Source organism: Vombatus ursinus, unplaced genomic scaffold (genome assembly GCF_900497805.2).
Source record: "Vombatus ursinus unplaced genomic scaffold, bare-nosed wombat genome assembly UNPS02011014.1, whole genome shotgun sequence".
Taxonomy (NCBI): Eukaryota; Metazoa; Chordata; class Mammalia; order Diprotodontia; family Vombatidae; genus Vombatus; species Vombatus ursinus.
In genome coordinates this window covers 1,496,700-1,512,587 of record NW_020950792.1, presented here as the reverse complement: position 1 = coordinate 1,512,587, position 15,888 = coordinate 1,496,700, and the positions used below count along the sequence as shown (strand labels likewise).

At 34.9% G+C, this 15,888-nt stretch overlaps 1 protein-coding gene across 1 annotated transcript in view; it reads left to right on the top strand.

Annotated features, from left to right (window-relative positions):
* DNAJC3 (DnaJ heat shock protein family (Hsp40) member C3) overlaps window positions 1-15,888 on the top strand; it is an 83,057-nt gene that overhangs the window by 48,926 nt on the left and 18,243 nt on the right. Inside the window, exons 5-7 of the mRNA XM_027855683.1 lie at window positions 11,746-11,898; window positions 14,348-14,529; window positions 15,049-15,168. Of these exons, the coding sequence (XP_027711484.1) occupies window positions 11,746-11,898; window positions 14,348-14,529; window positions 15,049-15,168 (455 nt within the window). The remainder of the gene's footprint in view (window positions 1-11,745; window positions 11,899-14,347; window positions 14,530-15,048; window positions 15,169-15,888) is intronic.

Sequence of the window (15,888 nt, the reverse complement as noted above, 5' to 3'; positions counted from 1 at the left end):
AATGACTTTTATTTTGGCTCTGTTGAGGTTGAGTTGCCTGTGGAACATAAATGTCTATTATGTTATGGCTGATATATTACTAACACTGGACTGGAGTTTGGAAGAGAGACAAGCTGTTTAGATATGAAAAATATACTACAGCAGTTCTGGGCAGGATGGCTGCTTGAATAGAGGTAAACTGCTTAAATCCTGTGAACCTGCTCCAGTAAAAACCAGAAATGTGTACTGTGCAGAATAGTGATTAAGAGATCCAATGAGAAACTACAGTAAGTGACTTCTACCCCAGAAATACACAAAAAAATCAGCCATAACTCGCAAAGGGAAGAGAACTGTCAACTGTTAGGCCAGCAGCCTCTTAGTACAGCCAGATATGTTATAGCTTGATGAGGCTGCGCTCAGAAGCAGAAATAGTTGAGGTTCAGTTCCTTTCCCAACCCTCAAAGTGTGGTCAGAAAGGCCCAGGATTGTATTCTTGGAAGTTCTAGGCAGCTTCCAGGTGCCACGTGGCAGTGACCAGTGTAGTACATATGACTAGACATTGGATAATCAAGGTGCCTAGGGACTTTGAGGTCGCTAGCATTCTGTCTCAAAGGATACTGAAGACTGAGCACATTCAACCTCAAAGATACAGAGGGGAGCCTAACTATGGGAGGTGGGGGTCAACACGGTAGCACATGTGACTAGAGTTGAAAGCAAGCAGGGTCAACTATTCTACCCAAAAGTGTTGCAGGAAGAAGAGTCGGGCCCTGGAAGAAGCCCTAATTCAGAAACTTAAACTGGGGAGATGAGCAAACAGAAAAAGACCCTGACCAACATTAAAAAAATATGGTAGATGAAGAGATAGCCCAAAAGAATGAGAGGGCAACTTTGTAACAACTGTATGTAGAAAGAAGCTCAAAGGAAAAAATGGACTTTGGACAAAGTCTACATGAATACCTAAAAGAACTGAAGCAAGAGATAAAAAATGAAATAAAAGTTCTATGGAAATGAATTGGAGGGAGAATAAATAGCTTAGAAGAGAAAGTGTTAATTCTATCAGAAAACTAGAATATGACAATTACTCCACGAGATGATAATAACTATTAGAAGGAAATGCAATGTAAAAATGTTCATAGAAGATAAAATGGACAAAATAGATAAAGGGTCTAAGGAAATAAACACGGTTTTCAAGGGAGGGAAACCTAGGCTCTTTATAGCTAAATGGAAAAAATACTCCAAATCACTAATAACTAGAGAAACACAAATGAAAGGATCTAATGTTTGGCAATGTGTGGAGTGTGATAGGAAATGAGCAAGAGTTCTGCAAACCTGAAGGAGCGTTTCAAAAATCTTTTCAGTGGGAAAGCAACTCTCATTTACTTTGAGGTATATAATCCAGTCTTCTTGCTTCTCTGCAATCTCCTTCTATTGCCCACCATCTTGACCACTTCAGTATTTGTTAAAGTTAGAAATTTTGTATGACACGTAAGAAATTAGTCATAATTTTTGCCTCCCTTGGTAGCAACTTTGGCAAATTGAGTTGGGGAAAGAGGTTAGAATTTTTGCTTAAAACAAGATTTTAGTAGACTCTTCAGTAGTTATACAATCCTAGATGACATATAATTTCTATAATACATACTAGAATTGCCTTCAGTATCTTAGACATAATGTATTTTAAATTACCCTATTTTCTTGTCAGAAAAAGAACTGTGGGAAATAGGAAACACAGATTCTAAAGTTTGTAATTATACCTAACCCACAGTTATTGAACATTAAAAAAAAAACAGGTCATAGGTGATTGCTTAGTTTTTATACATATGTTTTTCATGTTCTGCAATTCTCAGTTCACTGTAGAGGAGTGGTCTGCTGTTCACTTACTGATTGAATAAAGAACTACTTTAATGATTCATCTACAAAACAGTAAGCTCAGGATCACTTTTGAATTTCCTCTGTTTTTTGTGTTCTATGAGGACCTCATTTGACCCAGATGCCGATAGTAATACATAGTTAGCTTCACTTTTTGCCTCTGTTTTGTTCTGTGCTCCCATCTCCTTTTCCTTCCCTTTTCCCAAGTTTAGCCCAATCCATGCATTGGCAGTGAAAAATTCAACTGCTCTGCAGAAACTCATTTGTTTGGGTAAGTTTGAGATTTGGCTTCTGAATCTAACTTTTGACATTCCGAAGTACTCACCTAGGGTAATTTAGATGAACTCATCTGCTAGATACTTCCAGACTTAAAAGAACTCCCAGCAATGATGATTTGATTTCTGTTATTTAGCTCAGTTTTTAAAAGGGCTCCTTCTTCAGTAGAATTGAGAGATTTGATTTAAAGCTTATTGTGATATTGGCTATGTATGAGATTATAAATAGCCTGTTTTGTGCTTGTAGGAATAAAAGCACACCCTTGCTGTCTCTACTAAAACAGTTGGAAAAGAAGGACATTTATACTTTCCTAAAGATGTTTAGAGTGAATCAGTTTCAGGGAAGTAAGGGAGAATGTCAGAGTTCTTTCCAAGGCATCTCTTAGTGTCCTTTTATTTCAACAGATTTAGAGTTTGAAAGGAAGTTAAGATCAAATGATTTAATATATGTGAAGCACTTTGCAAACCTCAAAGTGCTATGTAAAAGCTTGTTGAATTAAAATGGCATTAAACTGAAATTTCTAGTTTTGAGTTTGCATAAAGTTTTAAATTCACAAATGTATAGCTAAGCTTGATTAGAAGTTATGCTAATTAGATTGTTTACATTCTGTTCTCAAAATTTCTGCTATTTTAGACATGTTACTCATTTTTGTATTTAAAATTCCTAGAATATTGTGGTCAATTCAGATCCAATATTATAGCTTTGCTGATGCATAAAGCTTAGAATAAGCCTATAGGAGCCCATTGAGACTTTTCTAAATCATCCTACTTTATAGCTTAAGATAATTAATACAATAATTAAGCTGTAGTAAGTCATATTCTTTTAATACTCTTATATGAATTATCATAATGGTATTAATGTGTATTTTCATAGCTTGTAGGATAATCTGGCCAAAAAGTTTACAGCAACAAACTGTTGGCTATCAGTTTTCTGTGGTAATAAGCTTTTTCCCTGGGTATACAAAAAAACAAAGTTTTTGTGTAAACTTTATTTTTTTCTGCAGCTCAAAAGTAAATGGTTTGAATTCAGAAGATACTGCAACTTTGTGTGTGTGTATATTATGTATATTTATATGAACATAAATAAAAATATAAATTATCCTGAACTACTAAAGTTTCAAATCAGTACTGTGTACTTAAAATCTATTTCAATTCCTTTGAATTATTCTAGTTCCCAGGTTTCATTGTGAGCTATGTTGAAGTATAGCAGTTAGGTAGTGTAGTAGATAGAGCACTAGGCTGACTGAGAAAGACTCATCTTCCTGAGTTCAAATCTGGCCTCAGACACTAGCTGTGTAAACCTGGGCAATTCTTTTAACCCTGTTTGCCTCAGTTCCTCATCTGTAAAATGAGCTAGAGAAGGAAATAGGAAACCACTCTAGTATCTTTACCAAGAAAACCCCAAAATGGGGTTTTTAATGAAGAGTCAGACACGACTTAACAATAACTACAGGTTGAAGTAATCTAGTTCTATCCTAGCCTCCTTGTGCTTGTAATATACTGTCTGCCCTCTTTGATCCAGTCTGTCATACTCCAACCAGTAGAATAATCCTATCTTTACCATTTTTATCTTCTGCTTAAAAACCTAGAGTGGCTCATTTGTGTCACTCTGGTATTAAACATCCTTTGTATATTACCTTTTTCTTCCTTTTCTAACTTTTGGATTTCTCCTAGCTTTTTTGATAATTGATGATGATGATGATGATGATGAAGAAAAAGCAAGGCTTCTCATCAGGAAGGCTGATTTAAATTTAAATTCAGCCTCAAATATATATGAGCTGTGTGACTCTAGGCAAGTCACTTAATCTCTGTTTCAGTTTTCTCATCTGTAAAATAGGGCTAATTATTGCACTTACCTCCAGGGTGATTGTGAGGATAAAATGAGATAATACGTATAAAGTGCTTAAAGTGCTACATAAATGCTAGCTGCTATTATTATACTTTTATTATTAAACTTATTAATGCTATAATACAGTAGTACTTCCATTCTAGAAAATCTGAGTTATTTTTTGGCCTTTCCTTTGTATTAGAGGTCTGAATTTTTTCTTTTTCTTTTATGGGATATTTGCAGTACTTTATTGTAAAATTTGAGTGAAGTATTTGGTCATTGGCTATATGTAGGTCAATGTTAAGTAAAAATACTATATGGGAAAAATAAAAAGATTGAAATAAATATGAAAATCTTTTTAAAAAGTGGAACTAATTTGAGGAGAATAATACTGAACATCCTTCATGTCCACATTTCTGAGTTTCTGAACTTTTTCTGTGTGATGTGCAGCTTCCACAAAACCCCCCAAATTCCCATTTACAGTAATTTCTTATGCCAATCTATAATAAACCGAAGTGGGGAAAGTTGTGATGTGGAAGAGACAAATGTATTTGTTACAGGGCAGGAAACTGAATAGTAGTCTCTAGGACTAGGCAACATTGTTAAAAGTTTAAAAAAAAAGAGCCCCTTTTATCCCTTGGTGGGGGGGTGGGGAGTAGAAATGGAGAAGGGATTAAGTAAATTTAGAAATCTTTTTGTTTGAAGTTTTATCATAATCCTGCTCAAGTGAAACAGGAGCCAGTCAACTAGAATTTGTTAAGTGCCTACTATGTGTCAGGCACTGTGCTAAGCTCTGGAGATAAAAAGAAAGGCAAAAAAACAGTCTCTGATTTCAAGGAACTCACAGTCTAATGGAGGAGACAACATATAATAATAATGTGCACCTATGGTATATATAGGAAGGAGGCAAAGATGAGGAGGGAGAATATTTCAGGCATGAAGTGTAGCCAGTGAAAATGCTTAGAATTAGGAGAATCAGCATATGGAGTGTTGTGTTTGAGGAACAGCAAGGAAGTCCAGTGTCACTGAATCATAGAACAGGTGGAAGAGAGTAAGGTGTAAGTAGAATGGAAGGTAGGAAGGGGCCAAACTGTGAAGGACTTTATAAGTCAAACAGGAATGTGATGTCCGCCCATACAGATTTACTTTATAGATTCGGATAATACATAGTAAATTTGAACATAAGGGGAAGTCATAACTAGCAGTTGGCCCTGCATCTTGTGTTTAGTATTTTGTATGCTGCTGCATGTGAAAAATCTCATTTTAATCATCTGATGTTGATTGTGAATGAAAGCACGCTAATTGCTGTCTTTGGAATATATTTATGTTTGCAGTGATGTTTATGGATCAAGAGTTAAATTTAATTACTGGCTAGCTTTTAATTGAATGCACTTTGGAAATAGTTTGATCCATTGCTACTGCCCATAAAATAAAATGTTGTGAAAGTTCATTCTTAGTCATACTTTGGGAAACAATCATTGTTTTCAGCATTCTTTTAAAAGAGGAATTAAAGTGCCCTTTTCTTTCTTCTATACCCTTCTCTTGAAGAAAATAATCATTCTATATCTGAAATTACCAAACTATTTGATGAGTTTTCAAACCGTATTTGTTGTAAACTATGCCAGGATTTAGAAGGGTTTTATGGGAGAGAATAATGAGATGGTTTTACATTTTCATACTTATAACTTTAAATCACTAGTCTAGCTGTTTAAAATTTGGTGATTTTAGTTGTTTGCATATTCTGTCTTCCGTTAGATTATGTGCTCTTTGAAGGCAGGGACTGTCTTGCCTTTCATTGTATTCACATTACTTATTATAGTGCCTGGCACGTGTAGTAAGTGTTAATAAATGCTTATTTACTTACTGATAGACAAATGTGGAAATTTTTGTTTGTTTTTTTCTAATAGTACTTTCATGATTTATACATTACGAAGGTCAATCTGTTGCTTTGGGATAGCTATTTTGCCTTAATTGTTTTAATTATCCACTTTTAATAACACTGATAAGTGTGGAGGGGTTTTAGAGATTTTTGCGATAAACAGCAGTCAAATAATGAAAACTTTGATGGGGATTTTAGGCATGATGTCAGGTATTTTGGTGGTAGAACTTATTTTGAGTCAAGTGGGCCCTTTAACATATCTGGCCATATATGATGGGCAGTGCTTCTCATGAGTCATTGATTTTTAAAGATAGAAATAAGCATTGGTAAAGGTATAAAATTAATTATAATTCTGATGTTTAGAGAGTTATAATTCCAGAGATTTACAACTTTTAGTTTTTTGTTAGATTATAATCTAATAGTCTCTTGGAAGAATAGCAGCATATCATGTTATTCCTGACTTTTTGTTGTAATATACTCATAAAGAGCTTATTAGATTGTATTCTAACCTTAAATGCTAGATACTGTGTTCCAGCAATGCTTACTAGTAAAATATTTGTATTATTTATTAGCCTGTATGTATATGTGCATATATGCATATACATATATATGTGTATATATGTGTATGTATGTTAACCTGGTATCTAATGTTGTAAAATGTCTTCTATGTAACTTTTTAAAAATATAAATTAAAAAAAATCTATAATCATGATATTATTTTCTTAAATCTCTATAGAGAATATATTGATTCTGCTAAACTGAAATACAAGTGTGAATCTCACTGAATGCAGTGAGATATGAAATATTTTGTCTTTTTTTTTTTATTGCTTTAGGGGACAAAAAAACTTTAGGTTTGCTTTGATCCTGAGCTCTCTTAGATTATAACCAAAAGCAAAGGTACTTTACCAAAAGTAAAGTATTAAAATTACTTCTTAAAATGTACTTTGTAGAGTTGTAGATTACCTCAAAATTATTTCCCATTCTTATTAGCATAATGGTGGTCGACATTTTTTCTTTCAGTAAAATCTTGGACGTTCCATCTCTCGGTCGATGTTTCTCCCACCCTCACCCCACCCCCATTTTTTTGTTCCTCAGATTTTTTTTCTTCTTCTTCTTCTTTTTTTTTTTTTTTTTGAGTAAAAATAATTGGCTAATCAACCCTACTATTTCTAGCACTAACCTGTTAAAAATAAGGAAATTAAGGAATAAACCAGATGTTGTCTTTAAAACAGATGACAGAAATTAATATCCAAAGAAAACTCTTTACAAAGCAAAGGAGCTTATGTTATAAGGCTAAAAAAGGTAAATGTGAAATGAAATGGTAAAAAATACAATTCTTGATTTTGTCTTGATAATGTCCACTTTATTGAATCTTGAGCTAACTTTTGAAAATAATGGTAGGAAAATTATTCTTGATAAATAAAAAATTTCATTATTTTTCTACCTTTTGAAAAAGTTCTTAGATTACCATTTGATCATTTACACTAAATACATGAAGGGACAAGCACCAAGAAAACATTTGCTTTTTTCCCCAAATAAATGTTCACTACTTTAATATCAAACTTATTTCGATCTCTAAGGGTTCTGTGATTCCATTGGTATGGGTACTCCTAATTTTATTGTTCTTTATTTTCCCTTGAATGTACCAATTGAAGATCTTGAGGTATTGTTAAAAAAAAATTCATGGTGTTTAATTCTGTGGTGATTAACCTTTTCATTATACAATTTCTCTTTTAAATAATTCATTAAAAAACCTGAATTTAGTTTGTGCTTTTTAACTTTTATTTTTGGTTACTGAAAATGTCTTCTAAGGAGTAGCATTAATGGTGTTACTGCATTTACTTAGCTGATGGAACTCTTGTGTTGTTCTTACCTCAAACTAACTAAAATTCTCAAATGGATCTGTGAATCTCAGCCCATCCATGCCTGTCCTTATTTGTGACTCTTGTCCACATTCTCCCAGAGTTACATGATTGAGAGTTCATCCAGTGTTCTGGGGACCTCCCTTCCTCTTGACATTGTGAGGATACCATTGGAGTAGAGAAGCTGTCCACTCATTTTTCCCACTTTCACCGCATGATCAGCTCATTTTTTTTTTTTTTTTTTTTTTGCTTCTTAAGAAATGTAGGGGCAGCTAGGTGGCGCAGTGGATAGAGCAACCTGAGTTCAAATTCGGCCTCAGACACATAACACTTACTAGCAGTGTGACCCTGGGCAAGTCACTTAACCCCATTGCCTAACCAAAAAAAAAAGAGAAGTGTAAAATGAGATCACAGAGCAGTCACTAGTTTGGGGCAAGGGTGACTTTGCACATGAAATTTGCCTGAGGGTGGAAAAATTTAATGAGCTTATACTCTTTTAAATAAGGAAGAAGTAGAGCTGGGGCCTTGTGGTCTTGTGGGACAGGAAGCAGCAGACAGGATGGTAAAGATGGGAGTGTATGTGGGTATGGGTGACATTGGGATCAGAATGTACACAAAAGGATAGAGGGCTCCACTCCCTGTTTAGCTAATTGCCACGAGACCAGAGGGTGCTGCCCTCGAATGACTAGTGCTCCCATGGCACACTAATTTTTCTATAATCTGCCTGATCTGACATTAATTCTTCAGTCTTTTTCTTTCTCTTTAAAATAATGGGTTCGGATAGGGTGTTTCAGCTCCAGTAGGCTGTGAGTCTAAGGTTGGGGGTGTACTTTACTCCACTCTAGGTCAGCCTCGATTTCAGTAAAAATTAAACCTTCCTTTATGACCTTGAGCAATCTGTGAGTCAATCAACAAATTTTTAAAGTATTACCTGGGACATATAATGGCTAAGTCATTTAACCTCATGTACCACAGACAACTTTTTAAGACTGTGAATAGCAAAGAAGGTACTGACTTGCTTTGGTAGAGGGAATTTTCTCACCAGGAGTGGATTTAACTTCTATTTCTTATCAATATATAGGATAAGGGATAGGAACTGGATCTGTGATTTCATTGCTTTAGAGAAATTAATTACCAGATGAGGAAATCTCTTAGTATAAACTGGTGTTTTCTCCATGATTTAGTCTTTGAGTGTTCTCTATGGGCTGAGAGGTTGACTTTCCCAGGGTAGCACAGGCAGGATATATCAGAAGTGGAACTGGAATCCAGGTCTTCCAAGGCCAGTTCCCTAACCAGTATGCCACTTTGCTCTGAGAACTATGTGCAGAATAAATAGGCAGAAAATACATACATACACGTAGTTAGGGAGGGGGAGGGTTCTTGGTAGCTGAGAGGAAGGTCAGGAAAGTATTGACCTGTGTGCTTAATGGAAGAGAGATTCTTTGAGACAGAGATGAGAAGAGGGTGGATTCCAGACGTGGTTATGGACATTGTAAAAGCATGAATGTGGGAAATGGAGCAGAGAGAAAGCCAGTTTGTAAAATAATATGAACTAGCATTTATATAGCACTTTTAAAGTTTGTAAAATACATATATTAGAGCTAATAATAATAATAGCTAACATTTATCTGTTAGACACTGTGCCAAGCGCTTTATAATCGTCATCTCCTTTGATCCTCACAGCAACTCTGGGAAGTAGGTGTTACTATGATCCCCATTTTACAGATGAGGAAACAAAGGCAAACAGGTCAAGTGACTTGCCCAGGGTCAGATAACTTGTAAGTGCATGAGGAAGGATTTGAATTCAGGTCTTCCTGCTTCCTGTCGTTTGAATGCCGGATCGCAAAGGGTTGAGGAGTACTAGTGAGAAGGCGGGAAGTTGAAGCAGCACGTGTAGATATCTTTTTCTAGGAGGCTGGCCGACAGAGAGCAGAGATAGAGGATGATAGAGTGAGGGGGTAGTAGGGTCTGAGCAAGGCTTAGTGTGTGTTTTAAAGGACAGGAAAACTTGGAGGGTGATTGAAGGCGGCAGTAAGGGCAAGGAACCAATAGACAGGGGGATGTTAAGGATTATAGAAAGAAGGGATGATTAAAGTATCTCTTAATCCACTGGAAAAACCAGGAGGGGAAGGAATGAGTGGCACAGGTAAAGAGGTTTAGCCGTGTCAAGGAATAGGGCCTCCTTGTTAATAAACAGACAGAGGAAAGGAAGAGAGAGTACAGTTGATGTCAAAGAATTTTTAGATTGTGAGAAGGAAAAAAAAGGTCTCAATTTTTTCAGCAAATTAAGAAGCAAGATCCTCAGTTGGGAGTGTAGGGCCTCAGTTTCCTTTTTTGTAAAATGAAAAGATTTAGTTAGATGATGCTTAAGTTTCTTTCTGGCTCTAGCGTGATATTTTTAGGGCTTTTTATGGGAGGTGGGGTGGCTTCAAGATTTTTTCAGCCTACATCCCTAAAGCATAAATTTGTTATAAAGATTACTATTCCACTTCCACAACCCAAAAAGTAAGCTTCTTATATGCTGTGTGTGAAGAGAAAGCTGACCCTAGCACTTATTTATCGCAGATAATTAGTTAAAAGACAATGTCACTAAATTACCTGCTTCCTTTCTACCTCACATTGGGGTGCACAGTCTTGTGATTTCTCAGGGTCTCTGCCTCCCTCAACTGTTCTTCTCTTAAATTTAGGGAGCTTTTTTTGTACCACTAGCCCCCTAGTACATCGGTATTTGTTGCATGTACAAAATACCTAGTTAAGGCTGTGTCGTTGAATGTGATGCTTTTCCCTTCCTATCCTTCTCCCCTTCCTCAAAAGAAATTGCATGAAGAACATTGTTTTTCATTTATTTGTTAACTGCTAGATAACATTTCAGATTTGTCCTTTGTGACTTTCTAACATCCACATTTTTGTTTACCACATCCGAGAAGATGAAACTATAATAGGATATGAATCCTTTTGACTGATAGTTCGCCAACATTGAATCCTTAAACAACTGGAAGCTTAGTTCTTAGAATCTTCTTTAGAATTAGACAGTTTGGGGATAGTTTTTGCCTAGCATCAAGGGATGACCAATTCTATTGGTTTTAATTCAGCCTTTTCTTGGGTGTCAACAGCTGATTTATCCCCTTCCCCCCCGTGTTTTCTATCCTCAGCTTGTCAGATGAGATCCTCCCCAAAATAAAGCTGGTTTATGAGGGCAAAGCAAAAAAGTTTTATCACTTATCCTAAATTTACATGTTATTAGGATCAATAGGGAATATGCATTTTTCTAGGTAAAAGCTCTCTTAAAACATTTCTTTACTTTTTCACTTTCAAATGCATTAATTTCAGAAATTACATGTTTTCAGTACCTGTCTTTTTGTAAATAATTTTCATTTTAAGAAACTTAATTCTCCTGCTGTAAACTCCCTTTACTCTTGAATAGTCACTTCATTACTGGTGTACTTACATCTGAACTTGAATTAAATATTTAATTTTTCTTGCCAAAGTACTTATGTATCTGGTAAATGGTGCATTTATCCATGTCATTCTGATTGTACAGTTAACTATCTCATAGAACTTAAAGGCTAGGACTCTTATTAGTATAGTTCTCTTTTCCATATTCCTTCCTTTAACAGATATTTGAGTGCTGCACTATGAGGTATCCAAACGAAATAGAAAAAGTGATCTCTTTTTAGTCTCATAGTCCTTAGAGCTGCTTCATATAATGCTTAATGACTACTTTTTGATGGTGGTATAGCATATTGTAGGAAGAATTAGACATAATACATACATACTGGTTTACATAAAATACAGTGCAGTGTGAATTTCAAAGATTGGTTTCTTAATGCTTAACAAAAGATAATCAGATTTTACATAAGAATATTTTGAGCAATAGTGATGCTCATTGGAGCTATTTAGGATTCTGTTTAATATAGATTCAAATGCTTTCCCCCATTGTTTCCCCTTTCCTACTTAAAAACTTTTTCAAGAAATCAGAACTGTGGGCATATTATAGTTATTAGAATGAAGAGATTGCAAATCCTAAATGACATAATTTTTTATTACTTTCTACAGCTAAAATCTCATCCAAGTGAGAATGAAGAAAAAGAAGCCCAGTCTCAACTGCTGAAAGCTGATGAAATGCAGCGCTTACGTTCACAGGCGCATGCAGCTTTTGATCGGAAAGATTATCAAGCAGCTATTGCTTTCCTTGATAGTATTTTAGAGGTAAGTTTGTTACAGATTGAAGCCATTGCAGACAGCTTTTTCCTTCAGTGAGGGTTCTTAGTAATCTACATTGGTATTTGGCTATGCCTGTAGGAGGTTTCAATCCAAAGTGAAAGATAATACCTGTGAGAATAACATCCAGCTAGAAGAGTTTCCTAATTCTGTCAGTGGAATGTGAAAGTTCTTTTATTTATTTTTATGAGTATGCTTATTTTTGTTAATGTTTTGATTTGGGGGAGGCAAATTGAAGAAGAGGCCAGGGAGAAAGGAATTGGGAGTAGAAGGAAGGAGGGAGGGAAGGGAGAACAAATAACTGGAATTAAAGGAGGAATGAAGGTTGGAAAGATAGAATAACAGTGAAAATGAGGAATTTATAAGACACACATTTATGTAAATTTATAATTTTAAGAGTTGGTGGGAGTTGTAAGAAAACTATTTGAGAACTAATCCTAGGTAATTTGTATTTAGTTCTGGTCTTCCTGCTTCTGTTTCCTTGTTGATTTACTATCTGGTTCCCAACGAATGCTTTTCAGGGGAAAGCTCTGACAATATTGAGAGGTGAAGTGGAGGTTCTGTTTGTTTTTTAATTTCTAAGTCAGGCCAAATGTTCATATACATTTTGTCTTTACGTGGGCAGTATTTATAATGTTTAACTTCATATATGTATAAAATTTCCTAAGAAAATTTGCTTCACGAAATGCAGATTGACATAGAAATGAAATTTTAGTTCTGACTATATTTGACCTGGCCTTATTTTTACATTGTAAAAATAGCATAGGATTTGGTGTGCAGAATATTTCTTCAGTGAGGATTCCTGCAACTTACTTAAATAAGGGGGAAAAATCGACCACCCCAATGAATGCAGTTCCTTCCTTAAAGAAATTAAAAGTTAAAATTAAGTTCCTTCCTGACAGGAATTAAATTATAGTTCCCATAGCCATTTCAATTTCACTGTATGTTGCCAGTATAATGTATTTTCGTTTGGTCTTGATATTTGTTGTTTAATGTTTATTAAACATACAGCTAATGTGATTGCTATGGGAAACTTCTCTCTGAAATCTATAAAATCTGTCCCATGGAGCTTCATTAATATCCCCCCCCTTTCAATAATTTATGTGTTGAAAAATATGGCCTTCTTCCAGAGATCCTGACCTTCATTCTATGTGCTTATTATTATTTTCCACTTTAGTAGTATATAAAAGTATTAGGAGCTATGACAGGCAACTCCAGTCTGATTTGATCCTTCTCTTTAAAGGCTTCGTTGTGACCTTTGGACTTCATCAAGGTGATGAATAATTGTAGTTTTTTAATATCCAATTCACTCTTCAATGAAATAAGGAGGCTCATAAAGTTTCAATTGAATTAGAGCTTCATGGTTTTCATATTTTATTACAACTTATATTGGAATTGAAGTTTTAATATAAACTTTTTTGGACCAATCCTTGAGTTTTCATTGGTAAAGGAAACTTCCTCTAACGATTCAAATTGGTATCTGCTTTTCAATTTATAATGTTACAGAATTGTCCATAGGGGCACTCAAAAGTTAAGTGACTTCCCCAAGATCATGAAACCAATATGTGTCAGAGAGCAGACTTGAATCCAGGCTTTGCTGACTCCCGAAACTCTGTATTATGTCACACTACTTCACCCAATATAAAATTAGGTTTTAAAAATAATTTACCCTAACGGTTTTCAGTTCAACAAACATTTATTAAACTACTATTATGTGCTATAGTTTTCTTGTTAGGAACCAGTTATTTAATACAACATAAGATACATTTTTTCCTTCACAGTTTCAAATGTATTTCATGTTAGGGAAGTAATAAAGGGACATTTGGGTTTATTTCTTGAGCAATTGAACATCTCTTCCTCCTGCAACAATGCTTGATCTCCAAAAAAGAATTTTTAAATGATCAACTGTATTTCTCACTTATAATTTAAGATACTGAAGAATTATTTTGGGCAACTTAGGTGGCGTAATGGATAGAGTGCTGGGCCAGGAGTCGGGAAGACACATCTTCCTGTGTTCAAATCTGTCCTCAGACATTTATTAGCCACGTGACCCTGGTTAAGTCACTTAACCCTATTTGCCTCAGTTTCCTCATCTGTAAAATGAGGTGGAGAAGGAAATGGCAAACCACTTAAGTATCTATGCCAAGAAAACCCCAGATGGGGTCATGAAGAGTTGGACATGACTGAAAAACAACTGAAATGATAATAAAGAATTATTTTAATAGAAGATATAAAAATATGTAGAAAGATGAGTTTTTTGAGGAGGGGAAAAATGTTTTAGAAAATAAGTACTTTAATTTGATGAGAAAAACAGGTCACAAATGAAAATGCTTATTGATAAGTGATATGAAGAAAGATATGTGGGATGTAGACATGAATGTTTTAATTTAACTTTGCTGTGTTTCTTGCTCAAAGTCTAGTTCTTCTGTTTCTTAAGGTTTGTGTTTGGGATGCAGAGCTGCGAGAACTTCGGGCTGAATGCTTTATAAAGGAAGGGGAGCCAGGGAAAGCTATTAGTGACTTAAAATCTGCTTCCAAATTGAAGAATGACAATACTGAGGCCTTTTATAAAATCAGCACAATATATTATCATCTGGGAGATCATGAACTGTCACTCAGGTCAGTTTTCTTACTGTTTGACTTGGCTTATCAGCATTTACACTGCAAAATTGCTTTATGTAAATTATTGTCTTTATTTGAGTAAGGGTTCAGACCACTTAATAGTTTCATAGTATTATATTACATAATTTTTGTTTAAGTTAAATATGCCTGTTAAATTGTTGTGTACAGAGATATTCAATCATTTTAGTGAGTAATTGTTGCATATGCAAAAAAAAATAGCTGAGAGGCAGCATAGAAGCTAACCTAGGAGTCATAAGTCCCATATACTAGTCCCAGCTATGCCACTGACTAGCGGTGTGCAGTGGGCAAATCTCCCCCCCCCCGCCTATGTCCTCATATATAAAATGAGCAGATGGGACTACATCAGACCTTCTAGAATTCCATAATTTGCTTTTGTGATCACTTTATGGTCAAAGTCCTCTTACTTTGATTTCTAAAAACAGTATGAAAGAACTATCAATTCATTTTGAGGTATGTAAATATGTTGTATTCCTTTTATTTTTAATGTGTGAACAGTGAAGTCCGGGAATGTTTAAAACTTGACCAAGATCATAAAAGATGCTTTGCACACTATAAACAAGTAAAGAAGCTTAATAAACTTATTGAGTCAGCAGAGGAGCTCATCAGAGAAGGCAGGTAAGAATGAAGTTATTTTTTCTAGACTGTGTAGGACACTGTTAAGCAAGTGTTAAAATAATATGCAATATCCAGTTGAGGGTGTGTAGGTAATAATTATATCAGAGTATTATTTCTTGGCCTGTGGAAACAGTATCCCAAAGGTGATATTTGGAACTTGATGAATCTTCTTACAGTTTTCAAGAAAATTTCATTATTGAGGTAGCTGATACATATTAACAACAAGATAAAATTTTTGAGTAATTATATTAAGAGTATGTGGTTTCCCTAAAAAATTATATGGAGTTATCTTGCCAGTAAATTTAAGCATCAGTGTTGTTTGTTAACTTTCTATCCTGATGCGTCAGCTTTTAAATGTAAAGATCAAAGGACATGTAAAATAAGATGCCAAGATGGCATATAAGTAAATTTTCATTAGTTTGGCATTTCTGATAAAAAGAGTATTAGATGTTTGATTTCCTTGAAGTTGTGTATCCAGAAGCAATTTATTAGCTTATGACTCACAGAATAGCTTTACGTTTGTGAAAACTAACCAGTCTTGGGATTTAAGTTCACTTGTGAGATGCATCTGTGTTGTGCTTAATTGTGAAAGTGTCAGCATCCAGATGTCAAATGACATATGATATTTGCTTTTTGTGTGTTCCGAAAGCTGATCTAAAGTTCACAGTGAATTTTTATGAATCACTAAACTCTAGACCCATTTTGGAAGCAGCCAGGTGA